At 43.9% G+C, this 17,550-nt stretch overlaps 1 protein-coding gene across 4 annotated transcripts in view; it reads left to right on the forward strand.

The window, feature by feature from the left end:
- JMJD1C (jumonji domain containing 1C) overlaps positions 1 to 17,550 on the forward strand; it is a 250,851-nt gene that overhangs the window by 159,957 nt on the left and 73,344 nt on the right. For all 4 annotated transcript variants that reach the window (XM_075841133.1, XM_075841132.1, XM_075841135.1 and 1 more), the window contains one exon: positions 7,219 to 7,332. In XM_075841133.1, coding sequence (XP_075697248.1) covers positions 7,219 to 7,332 — 114 coding nt within the window. The remainder of the gene's footprint in view (positions 1 to 7,218; positions 7,333 to 17,550) is intronic.

Below are 17,550 nucleotides of genomic sequence, written 5' to 3' on the forward strand. Positions count from 1 at the left end.
GTGCTGCTCACTGCAGCACCACAGCCCCTTCAAAAAAATGATTGGGGGTGCAGAGTCGGGCCCCCACCTATCTAATGTTGATGGCCTATCCTAAGGATAGGCCATCAATTTAAAAGAACCGGATAACCCCTTTTAAGTAACCCTTGTGTCATTCGTCCTTAGACATGGCTCTTATCTCTTTTGGTATTCATGTCAGTGTGTTTTGTACAGTTTCCAAACAAGCACCTTATCACTTGGGCCTTGGCCCTTTTCCTGGGACTCGTTTTCCTCTGAGGCTAAACAAATAAACTGTTTTAGAACCACTGATTGAGAAGAGGAAAAAAATGTGAGTTGCAACATTGTGGAAAGCTGAATAGAATGACATTGTACGGTGCCAGACCAGAGAGATAATACTCTGACGTTTGGTTTTATCTCTAAGGGACAGGGAAGGGTTTGTGATACTTGGAAGTGTACACGTAATGGGAGGGATCTCTGCATGAAGTACGAAGCTCTACGAGTAATCAGAAGAAAGCTGAAAATGTTAAAGGGAATCTCTCTGCTTTTATTTGTCTACCGAACTGGTCCCAGTCTTGGGTAGGTCTTGTAAAACTGAGGATGAACCTAAACTGTCCAAGCATGCAATAAAGTGCTTACATAAGACCGTGCAATTGTCTAGAAAAAGTCTATCTTTATTAATATATATAAATGAGACAAACTAATATACCCCCATAAGATAAAAATATATAAAAACATCCTGGGATAAGATCGATCATAGCAACCTGTCAGACAGTAGTAATGTATCAAAAACTAGTAGTAGTGGCACATCTAAACTAGGCTCTATGTCTAGAATCAAGCCCCAGATGAATAGTTCACTAAAGATAATAATGTTGTTCGCATAGAACAATCACCTGTAGCAGACATGGTGGCAATGGGAGAAATCACCCCAGGGAGCCCCTCAACGCTTGTTTTCAACCTTCGTCAGGAGATGTAGTTGCTAGTAAACACAGGGCTTAAATACTCAATGACTCAATAGTGGCATCCAATGGCACATCCAGGTCCCAATCCGCACCGACCATCCGCATCCTCTGCACCAATGAGCAGGTACTGCCCAAACTAGGAACCTCTGCCATGACCACTTCCGATACAGCCCGTATTTAGTTCACAAGTACAAATGCGCCGCTCTCATTCTATCTGTCAGATTAGGTAGCATACTATACATGCGTTGGATAGAATGTGAGTGGTGCAGGCGCAAGACTTCAGTGAGGATGGGTGATGTGGCCATAGCGTGTCAACGTCAATCCGAAGCAGAAGTGGCAGAGTTGAACAAGCTAAGATGGTGAAATCTGGAGCACTTGCGGGGAGATTGAGTGCCCAGGTGGCACTTGCAGAGTAATTTGCATATGGCAATAAAGTAGTGTATTAATTACCTTGTTTGTCCAGATAAAAAGCAAACAAAAGGTATATGGGCACATCGTTTTACAAGAATTGAGGCCCTTTTACATGTGCCAATTGTCAGGCAAACGAACGTTCAAAGAATGCTAGTTTCTGATAATTGCCCTTTGTAAACAGGGCAACGACCAGCCGATGAACGCGCAAATGCTCATTCATCAGCTGATCGGAACGCGTTAAATACTGAAAATATTATCGTTGTCGGCAGCACCTCTCCCTGTGTAATCCGGGAGAGGCGCTGCCGACATGGTAATAATGTGTGGGGACATGCGATCTGAGTAACAAGCGCTCGTCTCCATTCATAGCTCATTGTAAACGGAGCAAACTAGTTCCGATCAACGAGCGGTATTGTTAATCGGCGCTCGTCTATACGGCCCAGGCCAGGTCATGTAAAAGTACCTTTACTAAATGATGGGAACAGGTAGGTAGAAAAATAAGAGCTGACCGGTTCTGACCAGTGTTGTTGTCTCCTCTATCACATGCTCGCTTGAATTTTTGTTTTACCAGCGTGTGGATCTGCTGTTGTCAGTGGCCGGATGACCTGAACTCACAGGACCTGGTTAATCATTAAAAAGTTAGCCGAGATTTTTGTTATCTCAGACAGCTCAGCTTGACTGAAAGACAATATACGGAAAAGAACATAGGATTCAGATTAGACATTACACTCCTGTGCTACATCTGGCAGAAAAAGAGAACCGAAGAAAATATCCTCTGTCCTGCAAGCCCAAAAAATACTGTATGTGATCCCCTCCGAGTGCACAGTTCTTCTCTACTTAACAATTAATATGTACCGTGTTTCCCCGATAGTAAGACACCCCCGATTGTAAGACGTATCGGGGGTTTCAGGGGGGTCGGCTAATATAAGCCGTACCCCGAAAGTAAGACATATGTCTTACTTTCGGGGAAACACGGGGGTATTGCCGCCTCCTGCCCACTTCCGCGCCGCCCCCCTCTCCATACGTCTCCATCAGCGGCAGGAGCACGGCTGTTATACACAGCCTGGCTCCTGCTGCAACTGCCGGAATCGAAGCGCGCGCCGATTCCGGCAGTTTAACCCATTAAATGCCGCTGTCAATAGTGACAGCGGCATTTAATGTGTTTGACAGAGGGGGGAGCTCCCTCTGTCACCCGATCGGCGCCCCCGCAAACAAATCGCGGGTCGCCGTCGGGTTTCCATGACAGCCGGGGGTCTAACAAAGACCCCCAGGTCTGCCTTCAGCATCTGCCTGTTAGGCGATGCCGGAGGCATGACCTAATAGGTTGCCTGTCAGTTTTACACTGACAGGCAATAATGCTTCGGTATACTAAGTATACCAAAGCATTATATATGCGATCGGCACATCGCATAGTGAAGTCCCCTGGTGGGACTAAAAAAAAAAAATGTAAAACAGTTAAATAAAGTTTGTGAAAATAAAAATAAAAATAATTCGACAATTTTTTCCCAATATAAGACATACCCCGAAAGTAAGACATAGTGGGGCTTTTGGGGATAAAAAGAAAGTAAGACACGGTCTTACTTTCGGGGAAACACGGTAAAATCATTCATCGGACTATCACGGAGGCCAAGATTTATCACTGAAATTGTGATACCAATATGCACACAAAGTAAAGGCACAGGACCAAAAAGTTACTGGTACTGCTGGATGGCGACAGTTGGCGTGGCAAAATGTATGGTGCTGTCTGTATATAGTGGTTTTGTTTTGTTGCCTTAGGCCCCATGCACACAAACGTATTTTTGCGGCCGCAATTCACCTGCAAATCTGCGGGTGAATTGCGGCCCCATTCATTTCAATGGGCCCATGCACATGACCGTGGTTTCCACAGTCCGTGCATTGCCCGGGAGCCTGGACCGCAAACAGATAGGACATGCCTTGTTATGCCCGCATTTTGCAGCCGAGGCTTATTGAAATGAATGCACACGGTAATGTGCATGGCCCGTGATTTGTGGGTGACACTCTGTGGCTGTCCGAGCCGCAAATCACGGCCCGTGCACAACCCTACGGTCGTGTGCATGAGGCCTTTTTTCGAAATGCCTTCAGCCGTGCCAGGACTGTTGCTGAGAAGGATAATCGTCCTGGCATGGCTGGAGGCCATGTCTGGTAATTCGGGAGGAAGCCGCGTCACATCGAGATCACGTGGTGCTGTGAATAAAGCTGGGCATGCATGAAGAGAAGTGTATGACGCTGATTGGTCAGCGTCATACACTTTTCTTTAAAACGACTACTTTGTTAAATGGAACAAGAAAATGCCCAGTTGGGCATTTAGAAAAAATGAGCATAAATCTAAAAATGATCAGAACTTTGTCAATAATAAATCTTTTTAAAAAAGCAACAACACCGTAGTTACCAGCATCAAAGCATTTATTAGATTAGATAGGAGATAGAGAAGTATTAAACTGGTGACATAGCCTCTTTAAACTGTATCTGCATCTTCAGGACGCAGATACAGTTAGTGAATGTTCTACCATTTGGAGTCCTGTATCACCGGGTGCGAGGCAGTGACATTATCGTGCCTGTCTGCGCCGTGCCACGCAGACCAGAGAAACAGAGGTGTCTCCTCCACTCGTCGATGGGTGAGTAGTATACTTTTTGTCCGGCACTATTAGGGCTGTTTGGGGGCAGCTATGAGGGCGTTCTACTGTGTGGATGGCAGCTATGGAGGTATTATACTGTGTAAGGGCAGCTATAGGGGCATTATACAGGGTGGAGGGCAGTTATGGGGGTCATTATACGGTGTGACGGGCAGTTATGGGGGGGCATAATACAATGTGGAGGGCAGCTGTGGCGGGGCATTATACTGTGTGAATGGCATCTAGAGGGGGCATTATACTGTATGGGGGCATTATACTATGTGGAGGGCAGCTATGGGGGCATTATGCAATGGGGGGCATTATACTGTGTGGAGGGCAGCTATGGGGGCATTATACTGTATGGGAGCAGCTATGGCGGCATTATACTGTATGGGGGCAGCTATGGGGGGCATTATACTGTGTGGGGGAAGCTATGGGGGGCATTATACTGTGTGGGGGCAGCTATGGGGGGGCATTATACTGTGTGGAGGGTGTGGAATGCAAAAGGGGTGTGGCCAAAATAATCCTTCATTAATCGTAATCAAGGTCACATGTTCAATTAATCATTTTGATTTAGGTCATAATCGCCCAGCCCTACCTTAAACCTATCTCTACTATCCAATGTCTGACATGATGTACATCTGCACGAGAGCTTATTGTAAATGTTACACCTGTTTAATGGCACTACCAGTAAAATAAACGTGTAGGTTGCAATTCCCTGGCAAGTAATCGCGTATCATGGGCTGTGATGGCTTTTGGATTTGGGTATCTCTGGATGGCATGTGGTTTGAGAAATGTTGCCCAAACTGGAGACTTCAAATTGCTAAGCAACAAACAAGTGCGGACTCTTAGGAGATTATATTGAGCGTGGTTCAGTCTCCTTGTACTTGATCACATGCCCAACACATGCTCTTTGAAGAATGAATCTTGTTCCTCTGATTTTAAAGCCGTATGACTTTTGTTTACATGTGTGTAACCATTGATTTCAATACACTTTCTGCTAAATACAATGTTTCTTTTTGTGGTTTAGAAAGATGAAGGATAATTTCCTGGAACGTAGACCACCCGAGGACACACCCTATTATATCCTGGTGTATAAAAGCCTCCGAATTTCCGGTTTGCTGGAATGCAAATATTAATTCTCCTTTCTGGCCATTTCCATTGTCATCTGTCCAAGAATCGTTCAGAGAAAAAGTGAAGTGTGTCCGATAGATAGAAGTCACTCAGTAGAGATGATGGAATAATGATATCCATGACTTCTAATCTCCCAAATCATCAAACGGTTAATTGAATTGAGCCTGTTTAGGATCATATTGCCAGCATTTTCGATTCTATGGCTATTTCGGAGATGGTGAACTTTCTCCCTTGAGGCAAATCACTATTGTAGTTTTAACACTGGTTCTTGCCTTTCACTAATGGAGTTGAGGCAGGTTATTTGATCCTTGGTATTACGCGTCTGAAGCTGAACACACTGAGGTGTATGTTTCAGCCAGAGACCCACTGAGATCTTAGGATAAAAATGTGACCTCACCTCGCTCCCCGAGAGGATCGGATCATGCACCCTCAGCCATGTGGTCACCATTAGACGGAGACTTCTCTAACATGGAGCATCCAAGGCATTAAATCCTCCATTAGTGTACATGAGCTCCGTTTATTTTTTTAAAGAGTTTGATTAATTTAAAATATACACAATGCAGAAGATGCAGAAAATCGACATCAAAACTGCACTTAATATTGCGATTTTTAAAATTATTTTTAAATGCAGATTTATATAAACGTGACCAACAATTGTAAGTTAAATTGACATGTTGAAGATTTTAAAACCCACCTCTGGGACCCTCACCCATCGGAATAGAGGGGCTTCTTTGACTCCGTTAATTGATTGTTAGTGGCCACTTTTCCCATTTAAATTGAGAAGTGGCGGGGCTCTCTATTACTCTATTTCTGTAAGGCCTCATTAACACGAGCGTAATATACGCGCGTGCTTTTCACGCGTGTCGTACGCACCTATATATTACTCTATGGGGAGTGCAGACGATGCGTGAATTTTGCGCAGCGCGAGTGTGTTGCGTAAAACTCACGACATGTTCTATAATCGTGCGTTTTTCGTGCATCACGCACCCATTGAAGTCAATGGGTGCGTGAAAACCACGAAGGTCGCACGGAAGCACTTCCGTGCGAACTGCGTGATTCGAGCAAGAGTTGTCAAACTGAATGTAAACAGAAAAGCACCACGTGCTTTTCTGTTTACAGACATCCGAACGGAGTGTCTTAGACATGAGCGAACCGAACTTTACCGGGTTCGGCCGAACTCGTTTTGACCGAACCCGGCAGGAGACAGTCACTGTGCAGGGTGCTGAAAGAGTTTAAACTGGTTCAGCACCCTGGACAGTGACTTCCGATTCCAATATACGTGAACGTGTAAAAAAAAAAAGTTCTGACTTACCGATAACTCCCGGCTTCTTCCTCCAGTCTGACCTCCCGGGATGACCATTCAGTCCAAGTGACCGCTGCAGCCAATCACAAGCCAAGCACAGGCTGCAGCGGTCACATGGACTGCCGCGTCATCCAGGGAGGTGGGGCCAGATGTCAAGAGAGGCGCGTCACCAAGGACGCGTCACCAAGGCAACGGCCGGGAAGTTCTCGGTAAGTACGAACCTCTTTTTTTTTAAACAGGTTACTCGATATGGTGATCGGAATGCACTGTCGAGGGTGCTGAAAGAGTTACTGCCGATCAGTTAACTCTCAGTACCATGGACAGTGACTGACGTCGACTAGCCTCATCTCTATGATGGCGGCTGCGCGAAAATCACGCAGCTGCGCATCATACACGGATGACACACGGAGCTGTCAAGTGCCTTTTGCGCACGCGAAACGCTGCGTTTTTTGCGCACGCAAAACGCACACGCTTGTGTAAATGAGGCCTAACTCCCATAGACCTAGAGTGGGCCGAGTGGAAACATGGCTACCTCTCAAATGTAATAGGATAAGTGGCAACTTAGGGCTGGTTTGTATTGGCAAATGGGGGGGAGGGGTCACAAAACCCCTATTTTCCTAATAGACGAGGATCCCTGAGGTGTATCGAAATACCCCTTTTAATCTATCTTTTTGTTTGATTCATTTTTTAAAACATTTTGTAAAATAGAGTTTTGACGACTGATCGGTTGGATTGAGCTTTGTGTAGAGATGATTTCTGAACTGTTTATTTCTTTTCTTTTTAGGCTTTCAAGCCCCTGGTTGGAAACGGTGCATACAAGTCCATTACTGCAATAGAATTTTTAGTGGAGAGACATCTGGAGTTTGCAACTGAAGATAGTGCCTTTCAGCCCTATCAGGTAAGGATTGGCGATAATAACATGTAGTCTCCCGGCATTGCCACGTCCTAGGAGGATGATGTATTATTAGATGCATTTGCTGTCTAGCCCCTCAGGTGGGACACTTGTTTATGGTGCAGATTTTGAAGAGAAAATTAAGAGCATAAACATGTAGCCTTCTGATTTATGGTCTAGTGGCTGTTTTTGGCTTTCTGCTTTCTAGGGGATGAGTTGCTTAAAGGAACTTGTAATTTATCACCCTGTGACAGATGGATAAGCTCAGTATAGGGATTAAGTTTGTCCCAGAAACCCTACTGTAACTATAGCTGACAGAGGAGAAGAATGTCTACCTAAACTTCTCTGTGTGGAGCGATCATCATATCATTCCAGACCTGACATTGCTGTTTATGCAACAGGCTGTGCTCTTAATTTAGTTAGTGATGTTTTGTTTTTTAGATATTACTAAATTCCCTGGAGGGCATAGTTTTCTGGACACACATTTAAAGGGAGTCTGTCTTTTAAAGGGAACCTGTCATGTTGACAAAGCAGTCCTATCTGCAGGCAGGACGAGCTGAGCAGATTCATATATAGTTTTGTGGTAACAGATTGTGTATGTTTGTCATTTATAGTTCTAAATCCCTGTTCTCTCAATGCTTAGGAGTCCAGTGGGCTGTCCTACTCGGTGATTGACAGCCATCTTTGTAGGATTGCTTATACTGGGAAGGCTGTCAATTTTTGAGATCATAAATTTAGATCTATAAATCACAAGTTATACTTTTTTTTTTTTCCCAACAAAACTATTTATGAATCTGCTCAGCGGCTCCTCTGTCTGTCAGCACTTTTGAGCTCTCCAAACTGTTAAGACCGGGATTAGGTGTAAAGCAGTGTAAACATGCTTATGTTGCCAATGTTAGTGCTTGTATTACTTGGAAAAAGTAGTTTTATTCCTCCATGTGTCGTATGCAAATGAGTTTCTAAGTGTCCAAAAAAAAATAAAAAAAAATCATTAAGGGCTTGTCCACACGTAATGCAGTATTTCCCCAAAAACTACCAGACATTCCATTGCGGAAAAACCGCACCATTTCCTGCGTTTTTTTTTTACTGCAGAAAATGGTGTGGATTTTGTTGCGTTTGTTTCAAGCCTGTGTAAGGTGACATCTCCTGAAAAACGCAGCAATTCCATCCACTTTCCGCAGCAGGAATTGACCTGCTGCAGAACGAAAAATACGCACCGCAGGTGAATTTCGGGACGGAAATTTTACACAGCGTGTGGATGAGATTTGTTGGATCTCACCCACTTTGCTGCTACTGCATTCTGCTGCGTATTTTCTGTCCGCAATTCCAGATGGAGAATACGCAGCAATTCCGTTACGTGTGGACGAGCCCCAGGTGTCCTGCATTGGAAGCCGTAAACGCTCCCGACCTCTGCCCTCTGCTGTGGATTGACAGCTCTTCTCTTCAAATCCCAGTCAATCAACAGGAGAGGGCAGAGGTCTGGAGCGTTTACTGTTCCCAATGCAGGACATTTCCTGGTTTGCCAGACCCCCCCCCCCCCAGATCATTTGCACACAGTGCGTAGAAGAATAAAATTACTTTTTTGTAGGTAATACAAGCACGAACGTTGGCAGCATGGGTGTGTTTATCCTGCCTTACGCCTTCGCTATCAATCTTAGTGGTTTGGGGAGATCCAAAAGTGCTGACACTCCTTTTAAATGCTCTTGCGTCTTAAATAAAGCTGGTACGTGTCTGCTAAACCGGAAAGTGCCCTTCATTCTGTGCTGTTAACCCTTCCCAACTCCTTCCCTCGGCTGTCGATTGACGGCGCTACTGGTCCTCAGCGCTGTGTATGGCATTGGTGATTTGTTTGGGTAACCGGTTATAGTGAATGGTCATGATGGTCTATGCATTTGTGACGTAGCTAAACCAGCAATCTACCAGCTTTTGCTGATCTTGGTCTTTCTTGATATGGCTAGTTGAACATCTGAAAAAGTTGAGGTTATTCCGATCCCCGGCCTTGGACTTTTAAAGCAAATACATGCGTATCATAGCTTTGATAAGAAATATTGCAACATGCTAACACGTAACAGACAGAAGTAGTAATGACAGGATAAATGTCTTATTACAATATTCTTTACCAATGATTTAATTACTTGAAATTAGACCACTTGCTCAATTGCGCCAATCTCCTGTTTCATTCCTCACGTGGTACAGGACCGTGGTTTCTTCCTGTCACGCTTCACATGTGAATGATCTGAACAGCTCAAGTTGTTCTGTTACTTTAAGGCCCTGTTCACACAGAGTTTTTGCAGGCAGAAAAATCTGCAGGCAGAACACTTGCCGCGTTTTTGGCCGCCGTCATTGAGCGCCGTGGGCAAAAAGCACCGCAAAAACAATATTTTTTTTTCTCTGCCTCCCATTGATGTCAATGGGGGGTCAGAGACGCCTGAAAAAGGGGCATGACGCTTCTTTTTTTCGCTCATAAGAAAAAAAACACGCCTCCGCTTCCCATTGAAGTCAATGAAAGGCGTTTTTGGCGCGTTTTTTTTGCGTCAAAAACCACACCAAGAAACTCCGTGTGAACAGGGCCGAAGTACGTTTCCTATCAGAGCACAATGGAAGTTGTAGATTTGTGATAGTTGGAGGTGCAGGTCTCACACTGCTTTAGTTATTGACACCTGGACCAAATTTGGCTGCATTCAGGTATTTTCAGCACCACGAATGCTGTTGGAATAAGGGGAACAAAAATGAACAATAGAAATTCCTGCTTAAACAATTTACCAATTATAAAAAAAGGCAAATCTAGTAGCCTGAAGAAAACACCAGGTCTCCCTGCCTAGAAGCTCAATTCCAATTTGGAGGAACTCCCATGTGTGTGAGAGATCTGGCTTATTCTGTGTTTTGAATCCTTTCCTTATTTCTAAATGGTCTCCACCCTTGGCATGTAGGTAAGGTTTTTTCCCCCTTATTATATATAAGCACGTGTGTTCAGCTCGGCAGCGTTCTGGCTGTAGTTATCAATAGCAGCAGTGTCCCTCTCCTGGTATGCAGTGTATGGGGGAGGGGGACAGGTACGTACCGCAATAGTTAGTACATTTGGCACACTGGCTTTGGGGAACGAATATTAAATCGCCAACATTTATATTATTACGTTGTGTTTTCAGTCACCAGAATCCTTAGTAGTATCAGGTTTAGCAGTGCTCCCCAACCAGTGGTATGGGAGATGCATGAGGCTCCCCAGCTGTTGGCAGCTGCAGATACTATTGATCCCAGGGTCAATGCAATATCACTGGCCATTGACACAAGGGTAAAAGTCATATCAATCAGTTATATCTTTAATCGTTTTTTGTTTTTTCCCCTTGAAAAGTATGTCAGGGCTATGGATATAATGTCAGGGCTATGGATATAATGTCAGGGCTATGGATATAATGTCAGGGCTATGGATATAATGTCAGGGCTATGGATATAATGTCAGGGCTATGGATATAATGTCAGGGCTTTGTAGCTATATTCAATCCTGACTTTTTATCTTCCTGCAGGAGCCTGGCAGCGCTCTTGAGTCCTGACCATGAATGTTGCCGTGATTTTCAGACTCCCACTTTTCTCGCGTGGCAATGTGGGGAAAGTGATAGTCTGAGACTGTACTGACGCTTGTATATGGACATCAGCACAGTGGTTGATAGTGACGTCCCTCACCAGCATCATTCCTGCTCCATTATGACGTGCCAGCATTTAATAAGCGTTTGGGGGGATTCGGGCAAAATAACTGACCCGTCCGGGTATTGAACAGTCAATTTAATATTCAGCATGGCTGACCTATTTGAAGGTGGTTTGTGACCTACATAAGATTGAGGACCACTGCTCTAGCATATGTTACAGCGATTCTTTTTTCTATGATAACTATCCTATACGTGATCGTTTTCAATATGCTCCTTTTGGGGGTGTTCTTAAAGAAATACTACTATTTTTCTATTGGTCGTTTAAGGCCTGAGCTAGACATCCGCAACTTGCATATGACAGACAGCCACAGGAAATCATTGACACTTCATGTACAGCTCGATGCATTTGTTACAGGAAAATACACACGTTGATGCCATTCTGGTGCAGTTTTTCCCATCCTTCTATCATCCTGCTCAGCTGTTTCCTGACTCCCATAGAAGTGAATGGAGAAAGCTGCATACATGCAGTACTTCACCAGGCAGGATGGGGGTCGGAGAACCCCCTGTTCTTCACATGTGGGACCCTCACTTATCAGACATTCAACATATTCTGTGGAAATGACATAAATGTCTGAGATGGGAATACCCCCTGAAAGAGGCTCTGTCACTAGTTTAGTGATGCCCTATCCCCTAGCTAATCTAATAGGCGCTATCACACAGATAATGCTAGTGAAAATTGTGTCCCAAAATTGTTTATTTTAAGTTATGAGTTGTTTTATTTTTTTTAAATATGCAAATGGAGCCTATACTAGACAAGTGGGAGGTAACACCAGCGATTCTCCTGAGGTGGAGCCTCCTCACAGCCTCTGACGCTGTCATTCCAGCATGAAGCTGCTTCACACAGTGTGAGAGACTCAGGCTGGAGGGAAGTGGGATCACAACAGTCATATCTCAGGCTGTGGACCACCTAGAGCAGATGAGATTTTAATCTTCCACATGACACCAGGATCGCAGTTCTAGCTGTGAAACACCCAGAGATATTACCAGTTGAATACAGTCGGGAATGGAAGCTGTATACGATATGATCACGCTGTGTTGCTGGGCTGTGAAGAGGGAGAAGCTGTATGCTGATTGGACAGCGTCATACAGAAAACATTACACTGCCCAGAGTGAAGAGAAAAAGTCACCTCCTATTTGGCTATTCGATACATTATCTTATTTAGAAAAATGCTCAGAACTTTGCAAATATTCAACGTTTTTGAAAACAAATCACACTGTTGTTATCAGCATCATAGCGCCTATTAGATTAGTTAGGAGATAGGGAATTAATAAACTGGTGACCGTCTCTTTAAGCAAGTAAACTTTGCGTGATTTGGATAGCACCACATTTGTAGCACCCTCTGATGTGTAACTGAAGTAGTGTAGTCCAGGCCTAATGGTTTAGCGATTTATAATTGTTGCATCTACGGCAGAAGTATTATTATAATGCAGTGCAATAAATCTCCTCCATCCCAATATTGAAATTTTTGCTATAAATGTCACCAGGAGTAAAAAAAAAATGAATACAGAAAGCTTATCAGTATTTAATATTATATTGCAAAATATAGCGGTGGTTAAACAATTACGGAGTCACATAACGTCTAAGGTTTCTGAGGGCAGCATCTTTTGCAGCTGTTGTAAAGTGCTGTTACGTGCTCTGTTTAATCTAAATAATGCGGGGAGCGGTCCGCTGGCACATAATTATGAAGGTAATAAAATCCACTTTATTACTGGCTTATGTTATTATTACGGTGTTCACTTGACTGGGGGCCAGTTATATTCTGCTGTGACTGGGAGAGGCGGTAATGCAGATCATGAGCAGATTTTCAGCACAGGAAATTCTTCAGCGTCCAGATTGAAGAGAGTCCAGGCTGATGAAATAAGTAGGGAATCATTGGGTATTTGTCCTGAAAGCTTTCTTTGTTTCACAGTTGAGCAATCCTTGTTTTACTAGGCGCTCTGATCTTTCACACTGTATTTATTCTGCTGTGAAGGTGACTATATTTTCATCGGGATATTGCAGGTAATTGTGGGGGTTTGTTGTAAGCCTGAAATGACTATTGATAATGATCCTCTTATAGGTATTGACCTTGTTTGGAGAATGCAGACAGATGACCACAGATAGCCAAGGCTTTGTAATATCTTCTGGATCAATGTACATGGATAAATCTGGACAAATTACTGGCCGTGTCCAACTTTCTTGTATCACCAGAGGGGACGTACACCCTGATGAGCAAATAAAGACGCAACACCTTTTAGAGATCTGGCGAAAGAGAGATGATCCATTCATTTCTACGGGCCACGGACACGTTTTCCTATGTTTACAGGTTTTTGTCTGGGCCATAGAAATAACCCGCAAAAAATAAGACCTGTCCTATTTTTTTGCATTTACGGACAGCACTCCTACGGTTTAATGTGAACACGGTCCGCAAGTGACGGTCTGCGGCAGTACTGAGCGTAAATAGAGCATGGTCATGTGGACGAGGCCTAAGACACTACCTACTTTTCTGGAAATAGTTTTAAAAACATTCTTTCAAAAACCCCAGTAATGGTACCTGTATGCACAAAATCTATTATGACATGGTGAGCATTACACCCCTTTGGATTCTCATGACTTTAATCAGAACAAATGCTTCCGGTCGATTGTCTCCTGATATGTGTCTCATACACTTCTCTCCACAACGCCCACTTGGTCAAAAGTAAAAGCGCCCAGTTGGGTATTAAAGTCATCAGCATAAAGCTAAAATAGGTCATAACTTGGTGAAAATTGATAGTTTTTCTAAATAAAAAAAACACTGCTGTAATATACATTACAGCGCTGATCATGTTATGTAGAAGATGAGGCACTTAAAGAGGCTCTGTCACCACATTATAACTGATTATTGTTCCTTATGAAAGGATCAAACAATTGCCGATCAACGAGCTGTTTAGTTGATCGCCGCTCGTTTTCACGACCCATTTTGAGCTTTGTAAATGCACCCTAACTTTAATTCATCTTCTAGTTACTCTATAGGAGTGTTCTCCGACCTGTGGCTTTCCAGGATAGTCACAGGTTGGAGACCACTGCCTTATATTTTTTTAGTTGGTATTTTTCCTGTTTCTATTAGTACTTGAGACCTTATGTTACCTTATGTTTATCTGAGTAGACCTGCTTCAAACCCTTCTAGACTTGGGAGGCCACGGTTTATTTCTGGAACACAAGTCTGAGTTAAACTTCAGTGGCATTAGCCAGCTTCCCGCAAGAAAGTTTTATATCCTTTTGCTTCTTCATATTCGCTTTGTGGCAGTAGAGGGACCTGCAAAGCAATGTTCTTGTATTTCAAGGGGTTAACTAAAGCGCTTCTGTTCATGAAATGAGAAAGCCTTGCCTTGTGAACAAAAGACAGTACCTGCCACATGTTTGTTTGGCCGTGTAATGGTTAACGCACCCAGGTGGATTATTTCCAAAGACAAATACCCTGAGGAAAGCTGACGGGTGTTGCTACTTGTATGCAAAATAATAGGGTTTGGGAAGTTTTATTGAATAGTAGATGTGCATATGGTTATGCAAATGGGAATAATATTTGACTAGGGCCTACAGTAGCCGTGCCTGGTGACCTTTGTACAGAGCGAAGGTGTTTTTACTCTTTTGTTATAATGAAGTCAATAGTTGCCTTCTACTATTCCTCAACTACCCTTATGTTAATGGTGAATTGTGCGCAAACACTTGACCCGTCACACCTAATGCAGACATCCGGTATTATTCAATCTATCACTTTGATGACATCACTGTTGGACTATTTGGCTAATTTGCATACCCGATTCACGAGGGACTGATGAGACCGCAATATTCTCAGCACATACTGCTCTTTCCCAGAACAATGGAACCACATTTTATCCTAATAATTCAGTTAGATTGACAATCTGCCAATTTGTTTAGAGATTTTTATTTTTACAATTTTTATTTGATTTTGGTTGTGGCATTATTTTTCACAGTTGTAAAATAAGAAATATTCTGAAGCGTAGAAACTATTGTGGGTTTCAAGGAAAGAATATAATGTAATGTAGGTGGTCTGCTATATTGTGTTGTGTTCTTGGACTCGTATAAGGTACCGTCAGCCTTTGTGTTGGTGAAAACAGCAAATACTACACTGCTGCTGTATATTCTCCTGCCAAATCAAAATATAAACTTGTAAATTTGTATTTTCTGTTAAAATAATATTAATAACAAACAGAAATTTCATAATTTGTCCGTAGTTATCGGTCGGTCGCAGCACAGATGGTTTTTTTTTTTCCTACGAGAGCCAAATGATTCAAAACCTCTTATGTAGATCTCCATGAGCAAGAAAACACCCTAAATCCTGCTGCAGCGGAAATATTGAAAAATTAATGATGCTGTTTTTGCCTTGGAAGACAGCGTGGCCATAATCGTTCTTAATTAAGAATTCACTGCCAGAGAAATGTGCAGCGCAGTACAGGATCTCCGCGGGGAGCAGGGAAGGGGGACTTAAAATGAAATGTCATTTCTTGTCTAGAATGGCGGTGCACCTATAATGTGCTGAAAACTCATTCTGTGCCAGTGTTCCTATTCACTGATTCAAATCCTCCGAGTCCTATTGTACTTCAAAGCTTTCTCCATAAACTCTGGGGTTATCTGAGGATAGTTGTTTTGTTAGCGATTCCACAGCAGGAATGCTGACACGAATTTTGCAATCTGTGCCATCCCCTTGTGTAAATGAAGCGCTGCAAATAAATTAGTCGGCAACAGGCCTGTGAGTTTGTCTCTTTTATATCTTTGCATCAGCATATGTACTAAACGCTTGTCTGCACAGTGTGCTCTTACTGGATGTATGGGTCTACTGGGGATTTCTAGAACCCCGGACTACACGGCTGGATATGACATGCCTTTGTTTTGTTTTCATCAAAATTTGCCATATTAAGATGGTGGCGGGTTTTATGACCGCTTTACACCGTGCGATATCTCGGCCTGAGTGAGTACTTCTGACGTACAGAAGTGTTTGATATCATGGAATGAGATTTTCCTGCAGTAGTGAAAAATCTTGCAATTCACTTATTCCTCCTTGTGGAAAAGGTAGGATCTGACGCTCATTCCTGGGTAGACGGCCTAAAACCACTATTCACCTGCAATGACCGGGCCTGATTGCTGACACGGTTTAATGGCCAGGCAACACCTAGACATTTTGTAGCGCTACTGATTGATTTGAACTATTGAGCTACAGCGGCAGTCCACATGAATACATTGAATTGCATGCAATCTTGTGGACTGCAGCGGTCACTCAGGAGTTAAAATCAATCAGTCGCGCAAAAAAAAAAAAGTCTAAAGGTGCTCCTACACCGGCCGGTGCAACGAGACTGCTCGCTGGTCGGCGCTCGTTTGCTCCAGTCACAAGGAGCTATGTATGGAGACGAGCGCTCGTTACTCCGATCGCTCGTCCCCTTACATTATTATCATGTCGGCAGCGCGTCGTCTGGTTTACACAGGGAGATGTGCTGCCGACAATGATATTTTCGTTTTTTTAAAACTAAACGATCCGCAGATGAATGAGCGTTTGCTCGTTCATCTGCTGATCACTGTCCTGTTTACACAGGACAATTATCGGCAACGAGCGCTTTATGAATGCTTGTCTGCCCAATAATTGCCCAGTGTAAAAGGGCCTTAAAGGGGTTTTTCGTAAGCAATTAACTAATTTCTATTTCACTGCACATATAAAAATAATGTAATTTGTAATATACTTAGAAGATTAAATCAAAATGTAACACACTATTCCAGCGCTGGTCACGTGATGCGTCTCCAGTAGCAAAATCCTTACTTCCAGCGTTGTCCATGATCTGAGTTCTGTTTTCTGGTTGGCTCAATGTACGGGTACGTCAATCGTGAAGGTCACTTGGTACATTGAGGGAAGTGGACCGGAAACTCCCTTCCTTCTGATGGTTTCCGGTCTGCTGCTAGGGGAGAGAAACACTGCTAGTCTCTGAGCATGCGCGGTTTCTACACTAGCTGTGTTTACCACGCATGTCCATTCCTGCGCCATCACAGCGCCTGCGCTATCACCGCGCCTACGCATAATTTTCTCCTCCCCTAGCAGAGAACCGGAAACTAACAGAAGAAATCAGATGTCAGTAGCCAGTTGCTCTGACAAGGACTCCGGCACTGGGGTTGGGGATTCCACAGAGTCCCAGAGCAGAGCCTATACTAGCACTCTGCCCGGGATTCCGCTCTGGTGAAGCCCCTGACAACACTGTCCATATATGGTCAGCGATGGCAGGGGATTCCACAGAGTCCCAGGGGATTCCACAGAGTCCCAGGGGATTCCACAGAGTCCCAGGGGATTCCACAGAGTCCCAGGGGATTCCACAGAGTCCCAGGGGATTCCACAGAGTCCCAGGGGATTCCACAGAGTCCCAGGGGATTCCACAGAGTCCCAGGGGATTCCACAGAGTCCCAGGGGATTCCACAGAGTCCCAGGGGATTCCACAGAGTCCCAGGGGATTCCACAGAGTCCCAGGGCAGAGCCTATACTAGCGCTCCGCTCTGTTCTGGGAC

Source organism: Rhinoderma darwinii, chromosome 11 (genome assembly GCF_050947455.1).
Source record: "Rhinoderma darwinii isolate aRhiDar2 chromosome 11, aRhiDar2.hap1, whole genome shotgun sequence".
In the NCBI taxonomy this organism is placed as follows: Eukaryota; Metazoa; Chordata; class Amphibia; order Anura; family Rhinodermatidae; genus Rhinoderma; species Rhinoderma darwinii.